Source organism: Pelodiscus sinensis, chromosome 19 (assembly GCF_049634645.1).
Source record: "Pelodiscus sinensis isolate JC-2024 chromosome 19, ASM4963464v1, whole genome shotgun sequence".
Lineage (NCBI taxonomy): Eukaryota > Metazoa > Chordata > Testudines > Trionychidae > Pelodiscus > Pelodiscus sinensis.
In genome coordinates this window covers 20,973,175-21,001,055 of record NC_134729.1, presented here as the reverse complement: position 1 = coordinate 21,001,055, position 27,881 = coordinate 20,973,175, and the positions used below count along the sequence as shown (strand labels likewise).

The following is a 27,881-nucleotide window of genomic DNA, read 5'->3' as shown; positions in this document are numbered from 1 at the left end:
TCACATACCCCAACCCAAATTCCTGCACCCTCACATCCGCAAGCCTGTGGCTTGCTTAGTATCCCAACACTGCCCAGCCTGGAGCCTCCTCCCCGAGCCAGTGTCCCCTTCTCCACCTCTTCCTGCATCCAGATTTCCTCCCAGAGCTTGCACCTCTCACCCCTTCCCACACCCAAATCCCTCATTCCCACCCCAGAGCCTACACATCCTGTCTCAACACAGCAAGGGTCCAGCTAGACTGCAGGAGTTTTTCAGGATTCTGGAGATATCCCAGAAAAACTCTTCTGCATCCAGGGTTGCGTTTGTTCTTCCGCTTTTTTAGTGGAAGAGCAAACAGGCTCTTTTGGTCACCCCTATATTCCTCTTTCCACAAGGAATAAGGTGGCTTCCAAAAGAAGGGGGTTTTTTTCTGACATTTGGTCCAGTCTAGACAGGCCAAATGTTGGAAAAACCTCTTCCTACAGAAGATTTTTTTTTTTAAAGCAGCAGTATAAGGATTGGGGATAGCAAGTGATGGAGAGGAGGAGAATAGAGAGGACGGAGCTTCAAGGAAGGGGTGGGGCTTCAAGGAAGGGGCGGGGCAGTAGATCTTGGCTTGGTCTGTCATTTAAAATGTGATCTTGGGTGTAAAAAGGTTGGAGACCACTGTCCTAATTAATCAAATATACTCTTTTTACATCGTTTAATTTAACAAAAAAATGAAGTTCAGACCAATTATAATTCTTCTGTTGAAATTTTAGTGATTATGGAAACGTCTGTTTGTAGTAAATTAATGAGTGCATTTCTCTCCAGTTTAGAGAACTCAACAAACAATGCAGATGCTTCCAGCAACAAATTTGTATTTGGACAGAACATGAGTGAAAGAGTCTTGGTGAGTGGTGTTTGTTTTTTAAGTATAATGTTTTTTGAGTATTGTCCAAGTGGTATGATATGCATGTCTGGTCATCAGTGTCTTTTGGGGCTACCCATGGAACTTGAGTGTCTTAGTGGCTCCCACCTGAGGATATACAGGTGCCAAATCCCAGGTGCCACTTGATTCCTTACCGCTCACGGCAGCAAGCCAAAGCATCACTATTTGTCCCACTCGCTATAACAAGCTCCTCTCCTGACACATTCTCCCCTGTGAATCACTCTTGTCAGTCTAAATTAGTGAACTTTCTTGTCATTAATAGTTCAGGGTAGCTGTCTGCCACCTTGGCAGTTTTCTCTGTCTTGCATTTGACTGAACAGTTGGCCCAAAGCTAGCTGTTTTCCAACTTCTTAATGAGGCAGAAGCTTTGGGTTTTAACCCCCTAGAGTGGCCTTGTGTTAATCACTGATGACCACATAAGTTACCTGATCTCTGAAGAAGTCACAACTTTGACAGATGAGATATCCATTTCCAGCAGAATCCAAAAATCCAGGGCTGCCACATCAATCTGTTCTTATGTTCTTAGTGCTGTCCATGAAGGTGACTTGAGATTCAGATTACCAGGAATCCAAATTGTGATGAGTGATCTTTAACTAAGGTACCCAGATCCCTCAGTGCTCTGGTGATCTGGGACTCTGTACCCATGTTCCTTACCACCAATAACAGTGCAAGGGACTTGATCTGCTTTGTGCCACTCACAGTCCCCCACTTTGACTACAGCAAAGCTTGCCTCTCCCAGAGCTGTTCCGGTGCCAAAGAGACATCTGGCACCAGCACACTCCCTCAGAGCTGAGGAGGGAGAACATGAATCATCTAAGTCTCCCTTCCAAGGGATTCTGGGTCCTATCCATGTAGCATGCTTCTGTCTGGTGGGAGAAGCCTAGCTATTTTGATGCCAAAGACACTGTAAGATTCAATACCCTCAGCTTCAATGCCAACGCCACAGAATTACCAGCTGCTGGTATTAGCATGGGCAGCATTGATAGGAAGGAGTTCACTCTTTCCTTACCAGGGCTGTACATCTTTATCCTGTCATGCTGGCACTCCTAATCAGAAGTAGTGCTACAATTTGTACTAAGGAAATATGGGTATGTCTACACTACCCCGCTAGTTCGAACTAGCGGGGTAATGTATGCATACCGCACTTGCTAATGAAGCCCGGGATTTGAATTTCCCGGGCTTCATTAGCATAAGCGGGGAGCCGCCATTTTTAAATCCCCGCTGCTTCGAACCCCGTGTAGCGCGGCTACACGGGGCTCGAACTAGGTAGTTCGGACTAGGGTCCTATTCCGAACTACCGTTACTCCTCGTGAAACGAGGAGTACCGGTAGTTCGGAATAGGCACCCTAGTCCGAACTACCTAGTTCGAGCCCCGTGTAGCCGCGCTACACGGGGTTCGAAGCAGCGGGGATTTAAAAATGGCGGCTCCCCGCTTATGCTAATGAAGCCCGGGAAATTCAAATCCCGGGCTTCATTAGCAAGTGCGGTATGCATACATTACCCTCCTAGTTCGAACTAGGAGGGTAGTGTAGACATACCCTAAGTGTTCCAGGGGGCACCAGATACTGGTACTTTTATAAGATTACCAAAGATGGAAGACTGTCTCAAGAATCACATTAGTATTTTTGTTTTTGCAAATCCAAAAGTTCGTCTAGCCTGCCTCTTTTTCCCTACAGAGCCCACCAAAATCAAATGAAGCTGGTACAGAAAGTAGCAAGGAAAATGCTGCTACGGAATCTGGCTCTGAATCTTCTTCACAGGAAGCCACTCCAGAGAAAGGTGAATAGTGGATTTTTGGTTTTAGAATTGTTTTTAAGAAAAACCGTATTCTGTCACTACTGCTTGTATTGTGCCTAATCCTTTCCTGCAGTTGTTGTTTTATTACCATATCAAAGTATAAAACCACCCCATTTCCCTTACTGTCCCTTCTAGCCAGCATTTTATTAAAAAGTGGAGGGGGAGGCTCCTTGGTCCTTTGAAGGTCAGGAGGGAGAGGCGATTAACAGGCTGGATGGCTCTAGCATTCTAGAGGTATCAATGTCAAGCAACTTTTGTTCACTGCATGTGGATCAGGCATGTGAAAGGGGTAGGAATTTAGAGGACATATAGTCAGTCTTATTTTGATTGAAGACTGGTGGCAAGGGATTATTTTTGTCCTATACTTGGATGAAACCTAACTAAACCAAATATCTAAATCCAGAACAATTTACTGAAACTAGGGGTTTTCTCTAACCCTGTGAAGGAGTAGGTTTTTAATGAGAAAAACAGGTCATGTGGAAGCTATGGGAATTAGTTGCCAGTGAGCTGCTAGAGACTATAAAATAAAGGGCTGCATTTTCAAATGTAGGCATGGCTGCGTTACCTGTAGCAATGCAGATACTAATATTACACCTACAAAGGTTTTACACAATCCTCCTCTTGGAGAGACTCTCATAATCTGTGGACTGGATTTTCATTTACCAGTATTTAAGAAAAGAAGACGAACCATTCCTTAAGACACAGCTACTTTCTTCATACTTCATTTCTATAGCCTGATAAAAGCATAATTGGTAGAATGATAGTTGCACAAGACAGTTACAGTCTAGAGGAAAAACTTATTAACTGGTAGCTTATTCAAGTAAATGACAGACTTTGTGTAGGTGCACATGGGCATACATTTGTACAATGTGGATTTATGTGACTAGTATCCAAAGTAAACTTGAAAATGTTGTTCAGCTAATAATATTTCAGAATCACTGGCAGAGTCTGCAGCAGCTTATACTAAAGCAACAGCAAAGAAGTGTTTACTGGAGAAGGTAGAGGTGATCACTGGGGAAGAAGCAGAAAGCAATGTGCTACAGGTAAGAAATTGTTCACACAGTATAATGAGCTTCACTCTTGTTGGGATTCTTATGGTCCAGCTATATTCATTCCAGGATAGGAGTGGGAGAGAGGGGTTGGTGGTCCTGATGCTTTTCAACAGGTTATGAAAGTACACAAGGTAGGCGCCTTGATTCCACAAGTGTGCATATGCAGAGGCTAGTTACAGGTAGGTAACATTCATTTTTTAGTCTAGTGAACAATTTTCATATACTAGCCATAACTATTGATGCCTTAGATTCCACAAGGCACCTCCTTTGACTTGATGTTGCCACCCTGCATGATTGAGAGGGATGGCCACTTGAGCTCAGATGTTAGAAAATGTGGTCTGAAACTGCTGTCATACAGAATTTCTCCACTCTCTGCTGAAGTTCTGTTCCATGCCAAGAGGACTTTTCTATTAATTTTCTTGAAATCACAAAACCATGTCCTAAAGACGCTATCCAGTGTGGTAAACTGCCACCATACCTCTTGTTTCTAGCAGGATCCATTGCAAATATCTGTCATGGGGGAAAAAAATCAATGGTCATGAGGCTCTAATCACCCTATGACTGCCAACAGAGAGACCACTTTTCTTCCCTTCAGTATAGCCATTAACACAGGGAGACATTGGACCATTGAAAGGATATTTGGTCCATGCTGATATCCACCCTTCCCAGTGAATAAGATTTGTGAGTAGCTGGTGCTTTTCCTGAATGTGTAGAATTAGACAAATTCATATTAAAAATAAATGCCAAATTTTAACAGAATTATCAAGCATTGAAACAATTAAGTAGGGCTGTGGTAGATTTTCTGTCACTTGAAGTCTTTCATATTAGATGCTTTTTTTAAAAAGATCTGTTCCAGCTGTATGGGCTTGATGCAGAAACCATTGAGTGAAATCTGTGTTATGCAGGAGATCAGACTGGATGATCATAATAGCCTCTTCTGGCTTTAAATTGTAAATCTTCCCTTCCTTCAAACAAATAATAGCTTGAACAACTATGAACAAACCTAGCCTGGATGCGTCAGGTCTGGCTCATTACCATCCAATATTATGCCTTACTTTCCTCAGCCAACTTTTCATAAAAGTTAGCCAAAAAGCACTTCCAAGCTTTTTTGGGGGAGTGAGCCACAATGCAAGACTCCCCTGACTGAAGATAAATACTTACAGTTAGTCAAGTCATTCCACAATTGATGTTTGTTTCTATATTCCTTTCATAATGTCCACTTTCTTTCTTATCCAGGCTGGTGAGGAGACTACATCCCATACCAACCTGACCTTGATAATGCATGTCTTTTGGCTGAATTTTAGCAGTAACATCTGAGCATGGAATACTTTAGCAGTGCTGGTTGCTGTGATCAGATCAAGCCTGTTCTCTGCTCACTAAGATGGTTCCTAATAGAGTATCAGATTAATGGTTTCTGTTAGCTTCAAGGTTTTGTGTATGTGAAGGTTTTGTGATTAGGACTATAGTCAACAGCTGATCTAGGACAGTAGACCTTTTACTGAATGGGTACAGCTCGTCTATGAGAAATCTGAAAAAACTCTTGTTTCTCTATCTGAGAGGGTGCAGTGATTCTCCTTAAGGATTTAAGAATAACCACAAATTACACCATGCTTCTGTTCTAAGAGCAAGGTGATTTTGTTCTTCAACTTGCCTTTCCTAATGAAAAGTCCATGGCACATAATATATTTTGAGGGCTTTAGTTGCCAGAGACAGTAAGACTTTAGTTTCCATGTTATCAATTCAGCACATTTTAGTAGCAATGTAATTTCACTTTAGTGAATATTTGAAATCTAACCAAATGCAGATTGGGAGATTTTGATTCTGTAATCATGATGTATTCTATAATTATAGTCAACAATTAAAGAACTTTAGCAAGAAGGCATCTCTTTTTGTTGCAGATACAATGCAAGTTATTTGTGTTTGATAAGAACTCTCAGTCTTGGGTGGAAAGAGGTAGGGGACTTCTGAGACTCAACGATATGGCATCAACAGATGATGGAACGTTACAATCTCGGCTGGGTAAGATGAGCTGTGGGAAGGGAAGTTTTGGGATGACATACAGTATAGCTACCACAAAATGCTTCCTTGGTAGTTGGCGACATCCACTTAGGGTTACTGTGTCTAATTATAGCAGTTGGCTATAATTTGAAGTTCATGTCAGTTTCCCAGAATGGTCTTTCTCTCAAGCTTTAATGTGTAGATTAGATCTTGTCTGAAAATATTAGTTCATCAAACATGAAACTTCTCTGGAAAGCAATTGGATAGGATGTAACCCTCCAAATGTACCTGTTGGTGAGCTCCATCCTGCAGTATGCTGTCCAACCAAAGACCCCAGATATCTGGGGGTCCATGTCTCTTTGGCAACCTGCCATGCAGTCTGCCTCCAGAGAACTCCCAAGCGCCCAGAGTCTGTAGCTGTGGGGCAGCCCTGTCACATCTGGGTTTCCAGATTCCTGCTGTCAAGATTAGGAACCAGAAAGCTCTGGAGACTCTCAGGGTTTCTGGGCTTCCTGCTTCAGAAACCTAAACTGGAAGCTTAGGAGTCCTGGGATTGGCTCCTGGGGTCTGTATCTCTAGAGCAGAGCAGCCATTTGGACTACCCTAGTGCTTAAGACTCCTGAGCCAGCTGGCTTCCTGAAGTCCCAACAAGGCCAGGAATACTTGGGGTCCCTAGCCCTGGGCAGCCTGCATGGCAGGACTGCCCCAGAGGTGCACATTCTAGGAGCCCTGGCAGCTGCTGAGTGAAATTAAGACTGTGTTTCATTCAGCTGGACAATGTGTGTCACTTCTTTCTCTCAGCAGCAGAATTTGATCCAATTAAAAGATACTGCCTTACTGCCCTTGTCTCTCTGTTATCTAGGGACTGACATGGCTACAACACAGTATACAATTTCACTCACTGTAAACTGGTTCCAGAAAGCAAATTGCATTTCTGAAATGTTGTGTGTTTGTCTTTCTGAAACAAATACTTTTGGGAATTTCCAGTTTGCTGTGTGTCAGAAATCCTAAGTTTTGGACAGATCTAGCATAGAGGATTTGGTGCAGTGATCACCAAGCTATTGGTTATTCCTTTGCAGATAACACATTCCTAGGTTTTGTCTACACTACCAAGTTTTGTCAACTTAAATTTGTCAGTACCCAAAAGTTGATATAAAAATGGGAAGATTGTTCACATTAGCCCCCTTCTGGTGACAGATCATATCCACATTGGAGGCACCATCATTGACACTGTGAGCAATGCACTGTGGGTATGTATCCCACAGTGCAGAGTGGCACCTTCTGTCACTAGGTATTGTGGGGTGGCAGAGCGGATTGCTGCACATCTTGGAACGGTGCTAAATATTCCATCATGCAGTGCTTTCTATCTTAGCCCCTCTGTTGGCTTGCAGCTTTCTTTTGCACTATTTTTTTTCCAACAGCCATTCTTTGATATGCATCCTAGGATCTGTACTTAGAAAGGGTGGATCCCACGTTTCTCTCCTGTGCTCTATTAAGTGTTGTGAACACATCACATATAGCAGCGCAGTTAATCATTATATTACTGACAGAGGAAGGCACATAGGTGCCCAACGTTCAGTGTGTTATGGGCAGAAGTAACTTTACATTGCTTTTGGCATTCACAGAGCAGCTGCATAGGGTAGACCATTGCTTTTGGGCTAGAGAAACCAGCACTGAATGGCGGGATTGCACCATCATGTACATGTGGGATGAAGAGCAGTGGCTACAGAATTTTCAGATGTGGAAAAGCCACTTTCCTAGACCTGCGTGCTGAGCTGGCCCCAGACGTGGTGCAGGGACACCAGAATGAGAGCTGCCCTCTCAGAAACGTGTGGCAATCGCTTTCTGGAAGCTGGCATCTCCAAACTGCTACTGGTCATCACAAATCAATCTGGAGTGGAGAAGTTGACCATTGGGGTGCTATGTTTAATGCAAGTTTTCAGGGCATTAAGTCACATCCTTGTACAAAGGACTGGGACTCTGGGAAGTGTGTGTGAAATAGTGGGCAGCTTTGCAAAGATGGTTTCCCTAATTGTGGAGGGAAAATAGAGGTTATACACATTCCAGTTTTAGTACCAGATCACCTTACAACAGAGTACATCAATAGGAAGTATACATCTCCCTTATGTTGTTCATGGATCACTGTGGGTGTTTCCCTGAAGGGATGGTCTGGAAAGGTGCATGCTGCATGCATATTCAGGAACACCAGCTTGTACAGGAAGCTACAAGTGGGGACTTTCTTTCCAGACCACAAGATTACAGTGGAGGATATAGAAATCCCGATAGTGATCCTGGGTGACCTGGTTTACCCCTTAGAGCCCTGGCTCATGAAACCTTACATGGGGCACCTGGACAGCAATAAGGAGCATTTCTACAACAGGCTGAGTAGGTGAAAAATGACAGTTCAATGTGCATTGGTAGATTAAAGGCATGCTGGCGCTGCTTGTATTGCAAGGTAGACCTTAATGAGAGTAATATTCCCATGGTCATAGCCACATGGTGCACTTTGCATAATATCTGTGAATCTAAGGATGACATGTTTGCTCTGGGGTAGAGCGCTGAGCCAGACCATTTGGCTGCTGAGTTTCAGCAGCCAGACACTAAGGCTATCAGAGGAACCAAGATGGTGACAATTGAAATCAGGGAGTCTTTGGGAAACACTTGGCCAATGAGAGCAGTTATATATGTCTGTATAATTATAGCAGACATCTCACTGCTAAGGGTAAGCAGGGAAACCAGGATACATCTGCTGCATGCTTGAAACGTCTGTCCTGCTCTATATGCAGCTCACCTATGATCCACTTCGGTCCCTGCACAGGTAATTGTAGATAGTACGGAACAGTGCTCTGAAGTAGAGTAAGGAACAAAGCTGCACTACCAGAGAACCTGTAGAGGCTTAGTAGAGGATTAATGAGTACCTCCAGGAAACTTTCCTGGATATTTCTCTGGAGGAGTCCGGTGAGATCTTGGTACGCATCAATACCCTGTTCCGCCATGCTACTTAGAGGAAATGTCCAGCTTAGAGAAATAGAGCCAGCATCCCACTTTCCTATATCCTTAACGTACCTCTGCACTGCACAAGCCACAGCCACTTACCCTGCATCTCATCTCCTTCCTCCTGCTCCCCAGAGAGCAAGTGCTGCATCTAGCTAGGCCCTTCAGGAGTGGAGAACAGTTCCTGGCTGCCTGCCGTGAGTTCCACATCCTCATCTAACTCCACCTCTTCACCGATAATGTTGTCCTCTTTCCACTGCCTTCATATCTTTCGAAGTATCCATGCAGCTTCTGGAGATGGGGACACCACAAAGAATAGCATCCAGATCTTCGATGCAGTACTAAAGTGGCAGTTTGCCTCCCTCACCTTATGGTACATCTGCCTTAGCTCATTTATCTTTGATTGGGATACACTAGAGTGCAGATTGCAGCCCTTTTTGCACAAGCCTCAAAAAGTGTTCCCATAAGTATCCCAATTCTTAAGAGTCAAGCACAGCTGGGACTTCAGACTCCTCTCCCTCTGTCCTGATCAGATCCAACAGCTCTGTGGTGGTCTAAGTGGGAGAGCGTTTGGTGTGGTAGCCAGCCACGGCCACCTGGGAAGACATGATGAGACCTCTCCACACCAAGCCAGCAAGCAGGAAATGGAATTTACAATTCCCAGGATTTGTGAGTGGGAGGGGCAGATTATTGTTCTACCTGGCTGCAGGGCAGCAGCGTTCAAACTAGGGATGTGAACAGTTAACCCTTTATGCGGTAGGCATAATTCTTAATGGGCTGTGAGAGGGTGTCGGAAGCAGCAGCAGGGCCAGGAGGGCTGCCAGATCTCCCTTCATCCTTCCTCCATGAGCCTGCAGACTCACAGCCTGCAAGCATGCACAGGCTGGGAGCCATCAGTCCTCTCCTCACCCGTACCCCACTTGAGACTGCCAACTCCCAACCCATGTGGACTGGGAGCCGGCAGCTCTGTGGGCCTGGAACAGCCTGGCTGGAACAGGCCCTTCCCAAGGTTCAGAGGCCATTCCAGCCCTTCTGTGGTGGGTGCGGGGGCCGCTCCAGCCCAGCAGACTGAAATGGTCCCCCTGCTTGTCCCAGTTTAATCTGTTATCCAGTTAAACTTAACTTTTAACGGGTTAACTAAACAAACAGGATTTTACATCCCTAGTTCAAACTGCTCACCAGAGCAGTCAGGATGGGCATCATGGAACACTTACTGGAGGCCAAATAAAGTGATTAAAGCAGATGTGGTGTGTACACTGGCTTTTTGTCATGAACAAAGGGAAGGGAAATGGCAAGTCTCTCATGGGGTAGAACATTTTGTTACTGAAACTGGACATTTTTGGCGACAAAACTTGGTAGTACAGACAAAGACCTAGATGCATAAAGAGCGGTTATTGTTGTTGAATGTTTGTTCTTTAAAATATATGGACCTTCTTCATAGCAGAGCCCAGAAATTAGATTGGCTTGATTCCTCTAACTGCAGCTGAACTTCTCCTGCACTTAAAGCAGGGTGAGTTCTAGCAATTTGCTGCCACTAATGCCAGGATAAACACAGCTCCCTCCATTACAATGAGGGGGCAGTTAGAACTTCAGGGGCATTGATGGTGCAGAATTGGGTTGAACACACCTAGCACAATGCCGAAGTGGCAGATTTTGTTAGGGATGGGTCAGGTTGGGTCCCCGAACCTATTGCCAGTGATGAGAGACTGAGAGAATTATGACTATCTAGAGATGTGGAATGGTGTCATCAAATATTTGGCAGCATGTGTAGTATTTGTGTTTTTCTCAGCTCTGTGCAGATAGTTGGCACGGCAAACCTCAGTCGAACTGCCCATGAGAGAGATTACCTTAACTTTTGTCCTGATTTTAAGAGGTTTTAAATTTACCCTGTTTACATTCTAGAAAGGCACAAGGCATTGCTAGATAATTTTTACTGCATTAACAACATTCTTTGGCAGTGAATAAAATATAAATATTTTATAAATTCCTCACCATGTCTTATGCATTGATGAACACACAATCTTTAAAGATTAGTCAATATATGCTAGGAATATGCTTTCTGGAAGCTGGCGGTTTCCATCTTTAGTCTGTGATATATAAATAGAGACTTTGAGGCTGAGGCTGATCCCCTCTCTGGCCCTTATACATTCCTTCTGCAATGTAATGAAGCTACAGGATGCACCTCTGTAAACCGGAACTCTCTAGTCTGGCAACATCCGTGTTTTGGCATGACCACATATGTTCCAGGATTAGAGTGTCCTGTCATGTTGCAGGGGGTGGGAGAGACAGGAGCTTGGTGCACTGTGGGAGATGTCGGGCTGGGAGCCAGGTGTGTAGCTGTGGAGGGGGAGAGTGAGAGGGAAGCCTGGTGCATGTGGTTCAGCTGGGCTGTGGGGGGAGAGGGTCAGAGCTGGGAAGGCCAGCACGCAGCCCCATTGGGCTGGGAGGGAGTTGGGGGAGGAGGAATAGGAAGCCCAGTGCATGACCCAGCTGGGCTGCCAGGAAGCCCGGGGGAGTGGCAGGGCAGGGGGGCCCAGAAATCACCTCCCTTGGTCCCGCAAATTCCCTCATCCTGAACCAGTTAGGTCCCAAGGAGGTCCAACCTGTACCTGGGTCTGATTCTTCTAGTTATGCTTTCTCAACATGCAAGTTGTATGTAAACAGGATTCTCCTTCTAAAAAATATGTATTCTGAAAGTGACAAAAGAGTTTTTTCTGCTATGTCCAGGTGTCCAATGTCTGCTGTTAACTTGCTTTGTACGTTGGTTCTAGTAATGCGGACTCAGGGGAGTCTCAGGTTAATCCTGAACACTAAGCTCTGGGCTCAGATGCAGATTGACAAAGCCAGTGAAAAAAGTATCCGTATCACAGCCATGGATACAGAGGACCAGGGAGTCAAAGTTTTTCTGATATCGGTGAGTGATTTTATTTACCCTCATTTTCCTGCCAAAAAGAGTTGTTTTTCTTTGACTAGCGTTCATATGCTTGTGACACTTAAGGTCTGCATGCACACCATGCACTTTCAATCAGATTTTGGTTAACCATGTACATTCATCCCACACATGCACCTTTATGTTTCTTGTGTCCTGCACGGGTGGGCAAACAACCCTCAGTTCCTTCTCGACTGCCTCTGCCTGCGATGGAGCATGAGCATGTCCACATTGAGCATGCCTTGCTAATTTTTTTCTTATATTTGTTAGTTTGGTCTAGTTTCTTGGTTAGATTAGCTTAATTTAATAGTTGACTGTGATGGTTTATCTCCCCCGGTAGCAAGGTACTACCTGATAATTTTGGGGTTCCACTGAGCCCAATCCTGTTCCACCTCTCTGGGTTCACTTATAGTGCCCTGCTGAGCCAGATCCTTAAGCCGCCTCCAGCACACACACAGATAAGAAAAGATATAGACACTGAGATTAGTTGTGGGGGAGGGGAATTCAACTCAGGAATTGCCCTGCTCTCCAGTGTACACCCCCTCTGGAGCGTACACCCACAATTGTAAAGTCTAGCACAGCACAGAAATCTCAGGAAATCCACCCCCTCACAGCTTTTTCCTTTCCCCTTCCTCCAGCTTATGAATTCCACAAACAATGGCTGGCTTTAGCATGAAGATGTGCTGGGCCTCATACAAAGGGCCCTTTCTCTGTCTCAGGTCTCTGACTCAATGTCAAGAAATCCATGATGATCCCTATACAGAAAATACAGTTGTTGGATTTGTTGGTAGCCAGAACCTACATTATCATGGACAGATTGATAACATTGTCAGATCTTGTCAGGGCTAGTCAAAAGAGTCCGTAAAACTCATGAAGAAACTGCCTCCAGCTCCTAGATCACATGACGGCACTGTTGTAACAGATTGTGCAAAGTGTTGTCTTTATTGCTTCCAGGGTAACTCAGAGCAGTCTACTCACCAAACAGACAGAACTTAGACAAAGAGGTTTCGATTCATGCACTGGGTTAAAAATTCCCTAGGCTGGTGGAAAGGTTATCAGAACATTGAAGCAGGTGTTGCCTTCCTCTGACCAACCTAAATGGTCACTGTAACAATGGACACATCTCTGTTGGGATGGGGAGCACATCTTAACACTCAGACAATCCAGGGCAAATGGTCACCTCAAGAAACCAGTATGCACATCAATTAGTTGGAACTCAAGGTGCTCATGTTTGCCTTCACTTTCTGCCTCTTCTCAGGGCCATGACTGACAATGCGGCCTGCATGTTTTCTGTCAACTGTCTTCAGGAGCAAAATTCCCCTCTCTGAGTGCTGAAGTAATAAAGTTGCCGAACTGATACATAATCCATCAAATATATATTTTGGCAATGTACCTATATCATATTCAATATACCAGGCTGATACTTTTAAAAGACACTTTTCCTAAGACTACAAATAGGAGTTGGACTCTCTTACATTCCATGGCTTATTTCAAACGTGAAGATTTCCAGAAGCAGGCCTCTTCACCACCTCCATGAACAGCTTTGTATATTCTGTTCACGATGAGGTCTAGGCCGCAGTTCCCTGAGAGATGCTTTCTTCCTGCATTAGATGAAGGGTCTGTTTTCTGTGTTTTACTGCTGACACCTCTGGTACTGAAGCTGATGAACAAAATCATTCTTGGAGATACTCCATGCATCTGACAAAATGGTTTTTACCCACGAAAGCTTATTCCCAAATAAATCTGTTAGTCCTTAAGGTGCCATGGGACTCCTTGTTTTTGCAGCTACAGACTAACATGGCTACCCCTTTGAAAATTATTCTTACCTGTTTTACCTGTCCCCTCGAGCAATCATGCTTCCAATCATCTCTTGAGACTCCAGTCAATTACTTCATCCTGGCCTAAAAGTTCCCTGCTTCAAGATACTGGGGTGAACATCACAGTGTTCATCCGCTGTCACCATTTATTTGATTGGGGCTAGTTGCAGGGACTGTTTGACTTTTTTTTTTTTAAATAACTGTGACTGTTTCACTGTGTGGTTGTTTGTCTGAAAATTGTGAATTGGGAGTGTTTTGTTCCAGATAGGCCTGGAGTAGTTGATTGGAGGGAGAGGTTTGACCTGGGCCCTCTGCTTTGAGCCAGCAGCCAGTTTCGAACCAAGTGAACAGAGGACAGGCAAACTGGGAGTTTTCCTGGAAGTTCACCTGGGGGGAGTTCCCACAGAGTTTTTTTGCCTTTCAGGCTTCTGTGAGCAGTAAATACAGCATCTGAAGAGGTTCTTAGAAAGAAGACAGTATGGATAGTGAGCAATCAGCTGTTGTGATCTGCAAAGGATATGCTATGTTTGTCTTTCTCCCAGAGGATAGAAGCAACTTTATATGAAGTACAGACTGATCTCCATACTGGAAGAGAAGATTAAAGGACTAGAGACCTAAGTATCCAACCATGTATTGCATCAGAAAAAATGAAGACTTTCTGGATAGAAGTCAGTATTTGATACAGCAGGCACTGCATGCTGAAGAATCAGAGAGGGCAGTTGCAGAACGAGAGGAAAAAAATTGGCAGCATGTGCCCTCCAGAAAAAAGGAGAACTCATGTACACCTGATGCAGATAGAGGTAAGAAACCATATTCAGGCTCGCTATACAAATACTGCAGCAGAGAATGGTTTGGAAGACACATCTACGGGAAGGCATCAGAAGGAGAGCACATCGACTGGAAGGCGTGGGATGTACTGTCCTAGGGGTGGGGGTTCCACAACCACCATTCCCAAAAAGAGAAAATGGTAGGTGGTGGTGGTCTGGGACTGCCTTCTAAGGGAGCCAGCCATTTTCCATTCAGACCGGGAAACTTGAGAAGTATGCTGCATTGGCAATGCTGTTCTTTTCAGTACTGGACCCAATTCTGAAGCTCTCTTGTCCCTAGGAGAACACTTCTTCGGAGTCACCTGAAAGTGGAGCACGCATAGGGACACCACTCAAAGAAGAAGTTGCTCACACTATGAAATAACTGTAGTTTTTTGAGATGTTTCCATATGGGTGCTCCACTACCCTCCATCCCCTCTGCTTTTGTGTTCTCTCGGAGAGACTTTGCATGAGAGAAGGAACTGAGGGGAGATTGCCTAGGCAACCCCTGTTTACCCTCAGTGCTCAGCACAAGAATGCATTGGATGAATGCACAGATGCTGCGAATGAAAATCTCTGCTGGAAGGCACTTGGGGTGCTCACACACTTGAAGCGAAGCACCTAGTTAATGCAGAAGTGAGTAACCTCCGTTTTTTTAAATTGCTATCATCTCTCCTTCCATAAAAAGATCACTGACAGCCCCTTTTCATTGCCAAAGGAATTATTTATTTATGGGAGAGAAGAAAGGAAGCAAAAGCATACTTGTTTGACAAGTCCTGTGTGTTGTAAAGTTGCTTTGCTAAGCAGAATTGTCCAACCAGTAGCCCTTGGAATTCCAATGGGGGGTTGCTGATCTTGCTGTAAATGCATGGTCAAACCCCATATTTCAGAAAGTACTTTTGAAAGAACCAAGGTATCTGGCTTATTAGTGAAACAAGGGGGTGAGTAGATTTCTAAAAACAGCTATTTATAGGCATTCATGTTGGTATATCCACAAGAGCTCTGAAGAAAGAAGCAAGTGACTTAATTTCTAGCAAGTACTGATCTATGCCAGAAGTAATACTTCAGAACATAGGGGGGAAGGAGGAGATTCAAAGATGGCTGACAAGAATGATTAGAGGCCTGTGTTCCTTCTAAGCAGCATGGTCATACAGCTGCCCAGAAGTGAGCCAAGTGCTGCACATTTGATTAGCAGAGCTGCGCACATCTGGCTATGTATATACAGGTGCCCTCCCCCTTCTTCTCTGCTGCCATGTAGCTCCTGCCCTCTGCCTAGGAGCCCCTGGCTGGCTGCTCCTGGGATCTTTCTGCTTGCTGTACAGAGGAGGGGGTCAGAGGGAGAGAGGGTAGTGATATCAGTGTGTCCCCCGCCAACCCTATGTGCACGTGCCCCATCTCTGCAGAGCAGGAGAGCTGCTGGCAGCTGCTGCAGTCTGAACAACAAGCTTTCTGGTGAGTGCCTTAAAGAAACAATGCACAGTCTCTCATAGACTTTCCCAGCAACCAGTGCGCACACAGTCAGTCTGTCTCTCTCGCACTTAATCACATACACACTCTGTGTGTGTGTGTGTGTGTGTGTGTGTGTGTGTGTGTGTGTGTGTGTGTGTGTCACTCATATACACACACACTCACTGTGTCCCTCGCATGTACGCATATACGCACTGTCTCACGCATATGCATACTGTCTCACGCATACTGTCCACATTTGTCACACTCCCCTTCCAACACAGACTTTGTGGTGGTCATTTTACATCTTGATACTTCTCTGTAATTTTAGTCTTTCAAAGAGCTGATACTTTAATTTTTATTTATCTCTTATACTTAAATTTTAATTCTTTGAGTTCTAAAATGCCTAACCTATCCTGACTGGAATAATTATCCCCTTGATAACATTTTAAAAATATATATTCTATCTAGCCTTTTTGTTTCTATTGATGGTGCACATCCACACGTTACTTAAGTATTGGTGCACATAAAAAATGAATTCTACATATAGATGGAGAAAATTTGAGGGAACATTAAAGGGCCTAGAAGAACTCTCCTCAGAAGAGAAATTAAAAAGATTGGGTTTATAACCTTAGATGAGACAGGTAAAAAGGAGACATGATAAAAGTATGCAAAATGATGTTTGGAATAGAAAAGGTAGATTGGGTTCTATGTCATAAAACAGGAACATCCAATTAACTGAAAACTAATAAATTCAAAATAGATACAAGGAAATATTTTTATATTCATTGTGATAATGAGGTCCACGGGCTGTCATGGAAGCCATCAGATTAGCAGTAGTTAGGAATGGATTGGGCTTAATTATTTAATGATTGTCACTCTGTGTCTCCTTGAAGCCTAGAATGTCTGAGTCAGGGTGAAGTGATAGAAACAGCTCCAGATTGAAACACTCAGGACACCTTGAGGGTCAGTCATCACTGAGATTTGCCGTTTTTTACTGTCCAGTGTTTTGAGTTCACAAATTAGCCATAAGTAGCAGCCTGGCATGTGTCTAAGGAGTGCCAGAAGTCTTGGCCATTGTGATTCCAGAGCTAACTCGTGCAGTCCCTACCTTATTCTTCAGCTAACTTGCATTGCTTGTGTAAAGGGAGACAGCAAGGGTGGTAGATTACTTGACCCGGTTATAGTAGTGCGTTAGAACAACTCATACAACAACACAAACAGCATACACAGTAACCTTAAACAAACATCGTCCTTCATGGCAGAAAAAAATCCTCCTTAATCACCTACACAAAGCAACACATCTCAGGTAGGAATGGATATAAGCAACTAGTCGACTATCTGATAAGCAGAAGCTTATCAAATAGTTGACACACTAGTCAACTAGTCCCCCCCCCCCCCCATCAGAAAGAGGCAGCAAGGAGGGAGGGGTATAGAGGAGAGTGTGCTGGGGGGAGCCAGATTAAAAGCCAGTTCCCCCCAGCTCTAGCTCCATGGGAGGGGGCAGGGTCGCAGCAGCGGCGTTCCACCTTTGAAATGTTCAAGATTCCCTGCTGGGGCTCTTGTACATTTCAAAGTGGGATCACAGCGTGAAGCTTGGGCCCTGCTTTGACACTTGTACATTTCAAAGGCAGAACGCTGCGTGGTGCTTGCTACATTTCAAAGGTGGAACAGCTGGGCGGGGTCTTGCTACATTTCAAAGAGGAAACTCCCTTTTCGACTAATCGAATAGTCGATGAAAATTCCATTGACTATTCAATTAGTCAATTAATCTAATTTTAACATCCCTAATCTCAGCGCAACACAACGCAGACACATGTTAACACGGTCAGCATGGACAATAACCTCAGCTGTCACTCTGAAGCCAAGAATGTCTGAGTCAATGTGAAGCAATGAAAAAAAACTACAAGTATGGTTAAGAGCACTTTTTGTTTAGAATATTGCCAGATTCAATTATTGCTGGAATTCATGGTCTGTTTTCATCCAGTTTTTAAAATTCCATCCACTTTCCACTTTTTTTATACACATGATTTCATTAATTATACCCTTGCAACAGCCTAGCTTTCAGCTGCTGGTATGAATATTATCCACTGAATAATTAAGTTTTGAAAAGGCTACAACTCCCCTTAGAGTGTTCTAGAAAGTCAGACGCCATATACTGGGCTTCATGAACCACAAGTCTGGCAATTCACAGTTATTAAATGTGTTTTGTTAGAAAGTTAGGGGGTGTTATAGGTACATGATAAAATAATCACAAGTCATTTTACTAATAAATCTGTGTACAGGATGTATGAATGACAATCCAGATAGATTGTTTGAGGGGACTTTGAATGTTGAAGACTTCCCTCTGTAAAGAAAGTAGAAGCTTAAATTTAGCCCCCCCATCCCCTCCAAAAAAAAAAAAAAAAAAGCCTGTGCATTTGGCATGCAGCTGGGTGATTCTGAGTCTTCCCCTCTGTGCCTTTTCTTTTGTTGTTGGTTCCTCTTCAATATCTTCTTGAGATGAAGGAGGTTGCATGTGGTTTCTTCTAAAGTCAACCAACATTCCCTTCAGTCAGCCATAGGAAGTGGTTGGAGAGCATCACTGAGTGTATTCTTCCCTTCAGAAACTAAACGTGCCCAGCCCTTGTCCACCAATGCTGTGATTCCATTGCTACTAACTCTCTGATTTGGTCTGAAAACAGCCAGCTGGATACCAGACCTACTGATTCTGAAATCTACAGTGTGAAATTCTAAAGCAGTGAAGGATGTTTTGGTGGGAATGTTTTGCTCTAACTTAAAATCTTACTTTTTTGACATTTTAAAAATCCATAGGCAAGTTCTAAAGATACAGGACAGCTATATGCTGCATTGCACCATCGGATCTTGGCTCTACGGTGTAGAGTGGAACAAGAGCAAGAAACAAAGATCACAGCCCCCGAGCCAGGGGTAACACAATCAAATGAAGAAGATAGTGATGATGATGATGATGACGTCATTGTTCCTACAGGATCTGCTGGGAGTGGTAAGCAAGAAAATGCTAAACTTTCTAGTTTCCTGTACTGTTCTCCCTTTGTACTTTTACAATGCAAACTGTTCGAGTCTTCCATTAATGCATAACTCTTACTTACATTCATGAGTGTTTGTAGTATAGGGTCCATTACGTGGACTTAGCTGTAGTCACAGCCAACTCGTCCAGTCACCTAATAGAAATTTCCTTATATTTGTCACATTCCTCTAAATGGTTGTTGAAAAGTTCCCCGCATGGCTTAGCATGGAGGGCCCTTAGTGGCGCTGTGGCCTTAATTACAGGATATTAATTAGTTCATCATTGTCAATTCTCATTAGTACAAGAATGGCCACACTGGGTCAGACCAAAGGTCCATCTAGCCCAGTATCCTGTCTTCCAACAGTGGCCAATGTCAGGTGCCCCAGAGGGTGTGAACAGAGCAGGTAATCATCAAATGATCCCTCTCCTGTCATCCATTTCCCAACAAACAGAGGCTAGGGATGCCAATCCTACCCATCCTAGTTAATAGCCATTGATGAACCCAGCCTCTGTGAATTTATCTAGTTCTTTCTTGAACCCTGTTAAAGTCCTAGCTTTTACAACAACCTCTGGCAAGGATTTCCACAGGTTCACTGTGGATGTTTTCAGAGAACTGTCCACAATGACTCCAAGATCTCTCTCTTGAGTAGTTGTAGCTAAATTAGTCCCCCTCATATTGTATGTCTAGTTGGGATTATTTTTTCCAATGTGCATTACTTTACATTTATCAACATTAAATTTCATTTGCCATTTTGTTGTCCAATCACTTAGTTTGGTGAGATCTTTTTTAAGCTTTTGACAGTCTACTTTGGCTTTAACTATCTTGAGCAGTTTAGTGTCATCTGCAAATTTTGCCACCTCACTGTTTACCCCTTTCTCCAGATCATTTATAAATAGGTTGAATAGGATTGGTCCCAGTATGGATCCTTGGGACCATTCTCCATTCTGAAAATTTAACATTTATTCCTACCATTTGTTTCCTGTCTTGTTAACCAGTTATCAATCCAGAAGAGGACTTTCTCTCTTATCCCGTGACAACTTACTTTACTTAAGAGCCTTTAGTGAGGGGCTTTGTCAAAGGCTTTCTGGAAATCTAAGTACACTATACCCACTGGATCCCCCCTTGCCCATATATTTCTTTATTCCCTCAAAGAACTCTAGGGCTACGTCTACACTGGCCCCTTTTTCAGAAGGGGCATGCTAATTTTGAAAGTGGGAATAGGGAAATCCGCGGGGGATTTAAATATCCCCCGCGGATTTAAATAAACATGTCCGCCGCTTTTTTCCCGGCTTGGGGAAAAGCCGGAAAAAAAGCATCTAGACTGGCCCGATCCTCCGGAATAAAGCCCTATTCCGGAGGATCTCTTATTCCTACTTTGATGTGGTCTAGATGATACTTAGTACAGTCATGAATTCAGGGGATGGGATTAGATGACCCCTATGATTCTATGAAAATGATGACAAGCTCCCATTGTTTCCAGGCTGCCTTTAGGGAAGATGTTGGCCCTTTAGTCATGATATGAGGCATAGTCAGGGATCAGGAGAATATAGAAAAGTGGGTAATAGGACTGTGTGGGCAGCCAGGAGTGCAGATGTATTAGGAAATAGTAAGGAGTCAGAGGAGTAGGGAACAGGGAAACAGGAGGGAGACTGAAAGTTGGGAGCAAAGGAAGGAGGAGTCATTTCAAGACTTGTGGATGGGAACCAGCTATCTTCTGTCTTCCTATAGCTAGAAACCTCCCATTCTTTTGCTGCTGCCAGTTCTACAACCTGTCTCATGGTAAAAAAAATAGCAAGCATGATTTGCAGCAGTGACTGAGTTTGGAGCAGCACCTCAGTTCTGGCAGAATGAAAGGCTCAGTAGTTTAGATGTCTATACAGAAATGTAACGAGTATGGGGAATAAAAAGAAAAGAATTGGCAGTTAAATTATGAATTCGCATCACAGAGACTTGGTGAGATAAATCTCTTGACAGACCTGTTGCTATACTGGGGGAATAGTATCTTCTGTGAATGAACAGTGGGATAGCTTCTTCAGGAAAGATAGTGGAAAAAAGGGTGGAGGTGGATTGCCTTATACATCAAGGACATATATACTTATTCTGAGATCCAAACGGAGATGAGACACACACAGTTGAAAGTCTGAATAAAGAAAAAATAGGGGGAGAATAGGGATGACATCACAGTAGGGCTCTTTTGTAGACCACCAAATGTGGAAGAAGATGTGAATAAGACCTTACTAAAACAAATAACAGAAATGGTAGTAATGGGGGACTTTACTTTTTCAACAGGTTTCTGGGTAGTTAATTCACTAAATGCAAAATGTCCAATAATTCTTGGAATGTATTGGAGACAGCATTTTGTTTCAGAAAGTGGAGGGAGGTAACTTGGTGAACAGCCATTTTAGACTTGATTCTGAGGAATTGGTTGTGAATATGAAAGTGGAAGGCAGTTTGGGTGAAAGTGATCACGAAATGATAGATTGCGTGATCCTAAGGAAAGAATGAGAACAACAGAATAAGGACAATGGACTTACAAAAACCGCAGTCTTTAACAATCTCAGAGAACTGGTAAGGTAAGGAAGAAAGCCTTAGATATAAAGGAGTTCAGAAGAGCTGTCAGGGTACGTCTACACTAGTCCCCTAGATCGATCTAGAGAGGCCAATGAGGGCAACCGGAATTTCAAATCAAGCCCAGGATTTAAATATCCCGCCCTTGATTTGCATGTTCCCGGCCGGTCACCATTTTAGAAATTCACTAGCTCATTCACTAGCTCAAAGTAACTGCCCACATCTACACGCGGCAGTAAACGGGATTCCGATTTAAAGGCCCTAATTCCAACTAGCTGGTAAACGTCATTGCAGGAGGAATACCAGCTAATTCCATGTAGGAAAATACATCATAAAAGTTAATGCACACGTAAAAGACATTAGCAGTAAGAAGACATTCTTTAAATACATGAACAAGAGAAATGCAAAGGAAAGTAAAGGTGGTCATCTTAGCAGGGAAGGAGAGCTAATAGCTGATGACATCAGGAAGGCTGAGGTGTTTAATGCCTATTTTGCGTCATTCTTCACGAAAAGGGTTAATTATGGCTAGATACTGAACACAACTAATACTAATAACATGGCAGAAGGAAGGCAAGCTGAAATGAGGAAAGAATTAGTTAATGCAACTAATTTATTTAAATATTCTTTGACATCAGCAGTGACTGAAATTCATCTTAGGGTACTTAAGGAATTGGCTGAAATAATCTCTGAACCATTAGCAGTTACCTTCAAGAGCTAGTGGAGGACAGGTGATGTCCCAGAGAACTGGACAAGGGTAAATGTAGTGCCTGTGTTCAAAAGAGGGAGCAAAGAGGACCTGGTCAGCCTAACTTTGGTACCTGGGAAGTTACTGTAAGAAATTATTAAATAATTAATTTGGAATTATAAGTAGGGGCCTTACCAAATTCATGGCCATGAAAAATGTCATGGGCTGTGAAATCTGATCTCCCATGGTGAAATCAGATCTATTGTATGGGTCCTGACCCAAAAGGGAGTTGCAGGGGATTGCGATATTGCCTTCCTTACTTTTGCAGGCGGCAGCTCTCCAGATGTCCAGCTCTGAAGGCAGTGCCACCGCCAGCAGCAGCATAGACATTAGGGCAGCAGTACCGCATCCCTCCCCCCCCATCTCCTGTTTGAGTCAGTATCCCTACATTACAACACTATCAAACTTCAGATTTAAATGGCTGAAATCATGAAATATGTGATTTTTTTTTTTTTTTTAAATCCTGTGACCATGAAATTGACCTAAATGGACCATGAATTTGATAGGGCCCTAAATATAAGGAATAACCTGCATGGAGAGGTCAAGAACAAATCGTTCCAAACCAACCTAATTTCCTTCTTTGACAGAGTCACTGGCCTAGTGGATGGGGATAAGCAGCAGACATGATATATCTCAATTTTAATAAGGTTTTTGATTAAGTCTCACATGACATTTTCCTAAGCACACTAAGAAAATATAGCTCCTAAAGTCCCTTCAAACCCTGCATTTCTATGATAATATAGAAGGGGGGTGATGATGGTTCTGGGTGGCCAGACAAGAACAGGTGGGAGATGTGTAATGGGGGTGGAGGTTGGATTTGGGAATGAAGGAATGAGAGAAGCAGAGATTTTTGGGCTCTTGTCTCTTGCCTTGAAATCCTAAGACTGAAATTCCTCCATGGGCTTCTAAGAACTGGGAACTCTAGAGCAGTGTTTTTCAACCTTTTTGATACTAGAGACTGGCTTGCTGCCTTCCTAAACTATGTCGGGGATCTCTCGGACTGGTTCCAGTCCACAGACCAGTTGTTGAGAAACACTGTTCTAGCTTATAGGTGGGAGAGGGAGGCATAGAGCAGTGGGAAAATCCAGCTGTAGCCTGCATTCCATAGTTTGCATCAGAAAATAGCACAGTAAGTTTTAGAGATAAATATTTCTTGTAACCATGATCTTTTTCTTTGTTTCAGCTCCTAATGATGAAGGAGATGGGCAGAATATTGGCAGCACATAGCAACTGTGAGCCCATCTGCTTGCAAGGCTGCTGCAAACCCCATCTTGCAGGCACCTCTGTGGATACCCCAGACCAGCGATTGTTCCAGACAGTATGGAAGGCTCCAGGACTTAGGAACTGTGCATCCCTGTTCTGTTGATTTGGTTTTTTTGGTCTGGATCAGTAGATTCCACAAAAAAAAGCAGACTTGGAAACTGCCTGAATGTGGTTTGGGACATGAAAGCTCATCATATTGATGAGCAGAAAAATAACATTTCCCCTTTTTCCTTGTAATTGGAATGGCACATTATGACTTGTCACAGCTTTTCATTGGGACCTTTCGACTGTTTTTTCAGTAGCTCATGTTTTGCAGGCCTCTGAGATTGAACTTTCCAGCACGGTTCCAACTTGAATTCTTTCTTAACCCCTGCTTCTCCCTTTTCAGTTCCTGCTGCCCGCAGAGAAGCTGTGCTCTTCTCTGGTCGTGCCCTCGCTGATTACCCTCTGGCTTTGTTCTCTTTGGATTGCAGAGAGGGCAGCTTGCCTTTTTTACCTTAATCCCAGTGTAATTAGTGGACATCATTGTCCTTTGTCTGGTGGGTCTCTACACAGAGGTTAAACACAAAAAAAGTGGCTTGACAGGAAAGCCTTGTACTGAGTTAATAAGAGACTTTAAAGTTCACTGGACCTTTTGTTAATCCTTTTCTTCTTCCCTCCCACTTCCAATATTATTATTTGGGGGTTTCTATTGTGCTGATACTTTTTTATTTTAGTTATGAATAAGATGCTCTCGTGTGTTGAGAAAGTGAATCTATTGTTTTGTACTGTTCTTTTCTGTTACTATTTAAGGGAGAGCTAAGCCACTATAAATAATAGGTGTTACATACAGTTTTTCTTAGTAAACTTACATTCTTGTGGCTGTGATTAAAGCGTAGGGTGGCACACAGGTCACCCCCCCCCCCCCCCCCCCCCGAGCAGCTGAAACACTGCTGTCTGCATTTGGAAGAATAAGATGGGCTCATTTGGTGAGTTGAGCAAGCCATTACAAAAAATCTATACACGAAACCGATGTTTTCATTACAAGTATGTCTACAGTGCAGTTAGGCACTTGCCCTGACAATGCCAGCTGACCGCGGCTCCCAGGCTGGAACAGGAGAGCTGGGTCATTGCAGTGTATAGACATTTGGCATCAGGCTGCAGCCCAAGCCTGGAAGTCTGCAGTGGAGTAACATAGCCTCCCAGCCCAAATCTTGGGAACCAGAGTCAATGGGCAGTGGCCAGCTGCAGGTTTTCATTTGCTCTGTAAACATGACTTGAATTTCAGTTCAGCAAAGTACTTAAGCATTGTGCCTAACTAAGCACATTAGTAACCACACCATTACTGGGATTACTGCTATGCTTAACATTAGCACATCTGCTTAAGCACTTGCTGGACTGACAGCTTTAATTAGCAAATCACTTTCTAACCCTGCCCCTTTCTTGCCTCCTTAGGTTTTGCAATATGAAGAATTATTGCTAGCTTTGATTAACTTGTGCTGAAGAATGATGAATCCTGTTTTGCCAAATAAAGGCAAAAAAAGTGTTTGTCTTTCTATGTCATTCTGAAGGGTTTCTTGTGTAGCCACAGTTCATTTTGTTTTTGTCACTTTCTAATTTTTTGGCCTCGTGTCAAACTCACTGTATTTCAGTAACCAATTGATACAATAATCTCATTCCTGTCCAGTGAAGATGAAATACATAGCCAGCTAAGAACCATGTGTAGCCCACTTTCCTATAAATATCCCCATTTTATTTTATTTTCTCTTATTTCATACTCTTTGTACATTTTTAAAAAATTTAGACTGGGGAGAACTAAAACTCATCTTCAAAAAATGAGGAAGAAATATTTAGTGCAGGAACCCTTGAAGATGGAAACCCAAGAGTTCTTGTAGCACAAAGGCAGCTGGAGAAACCATTCAAATTGAGCAGCCATTCTAGCTTTGAGTCCGAAGTGTATTTACCTTTGTTCTCTTTGTATTTTTCTTATTGTCAATAGCTGACTGTTGCCAGGGGTTTTAGTTGTTTGTTTTCCTGACTTAGCCCATTTGAGGAACTCCTGGTGTTATCCTTTCTGAGGGTGGAAAGGGCTCATGATTAGCAGTGCCACAGCATTTGTGACCTCTCTGGATTGTCTGCTCATGCAGTCTGTTGGTATTGTTATTTCTCCATAGAGGGAGTTGTATCTTTTGCCATGCACAAGCTGATTGACGCGCCTTTTTCGTGTTCCTCACTAGTAGAAATCTGGCAGATTTTTAACTCTGTGCAAGTGTTTATCTGCCCCACACGTTTTTGGGAATTCTTTGTTTCGCATTAAGTGATCTGCATTTCTTTTGGACCTATTTCACACGGATAGTCAAATTAACTTAAAATACCCCCCTTAAAATAAATGTTCAGAGTAAAGCTGGTATCCAACATAAAGATTATTACAGAAGTTAATGAAGTGTCTCTGTTGTAGGGCCTAACTGTGGAATACTAGATGTTATTTCCTGCTCCCAAACGCCACTCGTTTAGGAGGTGAGTGTGTAGGAGCTCACTTTTGGGCATTTTACAATAGTGTTACATTGACAAGTGCATTAACATACAGAAGAACGGAATAAGCATGCTTGTTTTCATGGGATGCAGTAGTATTAAACAGTTACCTACAGAGTTTTCTTAAAATCTAGCAGCTGTCGACTGGTAAAACTTGGGTTTCAGCTGCCTTGCATATATGTTTATAGCATAATAACAATAAAATATTTCATCCTAGTCCAAAATATTATGATCTATAAGCCAGTCACAGAATTGGCCAGAATTTAATTTCAAGCCCTGTCCAGAAAAGATATAGTTAGGTGAGATCTAAACGTTATTACACTTTCTGCTTTAAGCCTTAGTAAACTAGTGACAAGTAAAACCAGATAATGCCCATGTGTTTTCAAAGATTTATGTAAGATTGTCATATCAATTGTATTTGGAATTACATTAAAACTTTTAACAAAAACAAACAAACCGAAACCTTCCAAGCCCTGTGTTGTGTTCTGTCTAGCAACGGGTGTTGGGAAGAAGGAAATGGTTTTATTACTGCAAAAGGCTTTTTGTTTTTTATGTCCCTGTTGCCATAATCTTTAGCTTTATTATTGTGTGTGTTTGTGATCGTGCTTTATCAGCATTTACTGAAATGAGCTGCTTGGGGTTGACAGTCATGAGTAAGCTGACCATAAATTTTCCAAACCACAGTGTGTGTGTTTTTCCAGACAAAAAATACTTTAAAAATGGAGTTAAGTTTGAGAATACATATCTATAATATGGGGGAGAATGTTACTGGGATTTTGTAATTATGGCCCAATCAAGTCTTGTAAAAACAGGAAATTCAGACTTAAAGTTACACTTACAAGCCAAACATGTCATGGTATGGGAATGCATGGTTAGGGTATCTGAACAACCTTAGCTCTGCCCTGTAGTGGCACCATTCAATAATGCTACACTTTGATTAATACATAGTAGTTTATGATACCAGAGTAGATTAAAATAATGTTTAGATATATTGGATTTTTCTCCAGTCCCTTTTCAGTCCCTTAACATGCTTGAATTTCTTTTTAGTTTAACTTTGCTTTCAACTCCATCGGACCATAAGTCTTAGTCTAGGATTTTTAAAATTTTTAATTAAAATTTTCACACATGCATTGCAAATAAGAAACCAGAAGAGAATGTTACCATGTGATATTTTAATTATTTGAAAACATGTAATACTAGCCTTAAATATTTTTTCATTTTAAATTTAGCAACTAGATACACTAGTATGTTGAGTAGCACAAAGCAGTCAGGATGTACTGGCCAGTTCAGATGGGCTTGTTAGGGATGTGGTGGGATGTGATATTGTAAACGTGTAAATGGTTATATACAGCCCCCCACACCCATGCCCTCAGTGCTGCTGCCTCTGATACAGGCAGAGCCGGTACGCATGGGGAGCTGTCTTTTAAGCTGCCTCTCCCTCCTCCCCTCCACCGCCATGTGTAAACACGTAACTGCTGAAAATTTCAGAGGTTTTATTGACTAAAATAAACACATTTTAACATCCCTAGGATTTGTAGCAACTTTGCATTCCCCAAAGCAGCATGAAGTGGACAGTGTATACAGTACTCTGATTTTCCCGTATTACTTAACCTCTAGATATGGTGCAACAGGTAGGTTGGATGTTTTTAAAGAAGCATTTAGTATTAATAGGCTTTTATGCCATTATTTTTTATAACTGAAAGCTTATTTACTATTTAAAGTGTTAGAATTTACTAATAATAATCTTCATAGACTTCCATGAAGATTTGTTCTCTTGCTAAATGATTTATTGCTAAGGAAAATGAAGCCAACCTGCCTTCAGGGAGATGGTAATCCATCTTGCTGACAGTTGCAATAATGGAAGAGGATGATGGCAGTACACATCTTTGAGCTTATGGATTTCTATATAACACTCACCCTGTATTTAAGTTTGTAATGTACAGAGGGAACGCTGCCTGTATATAGGCCCAAGGTACAAAAGCGGGATTAGCAGTGACATAACATCACATGAAAACA

The 27,881-nt window shown here is 42.8% G+C and overlaps 1 protein-coding gene across 8 annotated transcripts in view; it reads left to right on the top strand.

Moving 5' to 3' along the window:
- RANBP3 (RAN binding protein 3) overlaps positions 1–23,515 on the top strand; it is a 97,404-nt gene extending 73,889 nt beyond the window's left edge. For 5 of the 8 annotated variants that reach the window (XM_075902972.1, XM_075902975.1, XM_075902970.1 and 2 more), the window contains 7 exons: positions 793–871; positions 2,587–2,689; positions 3,626–3,750; positions 5,658–5,778; positions 11,523–11,665; positions 18,564–18,753; positions 23,275–23,515. In XM_075902972.1, the coding sequence (XP_075759087.1) occupies positions 793–871; positions 2,587–2,689; positions 3,626–3,750; positions 5,658–5,778; positions 11,523–11,665; positions 18,564–18,753; positions 23,275–23,318 (805 nt within the window). In that variant the 3' untranslated portion in view covers positions 23,319–23,515. The remainder of the gene's footprint in view (positions 1–792; positions 872–2,586; positions 2,690–3,625; positions 3,751–5,657; positions 5,779–11,522; positions 11,666–18,563; positions 18,754–23,274) is intronic. The other 3 variants (XM_075902977.1, XM_075902976.1, XM_075902971.1) reach the window with 1 other exon arrangement.
- The last annotated feature ends 4,366 nt before the right edge of the window (positions 23,516–27,881 follow it).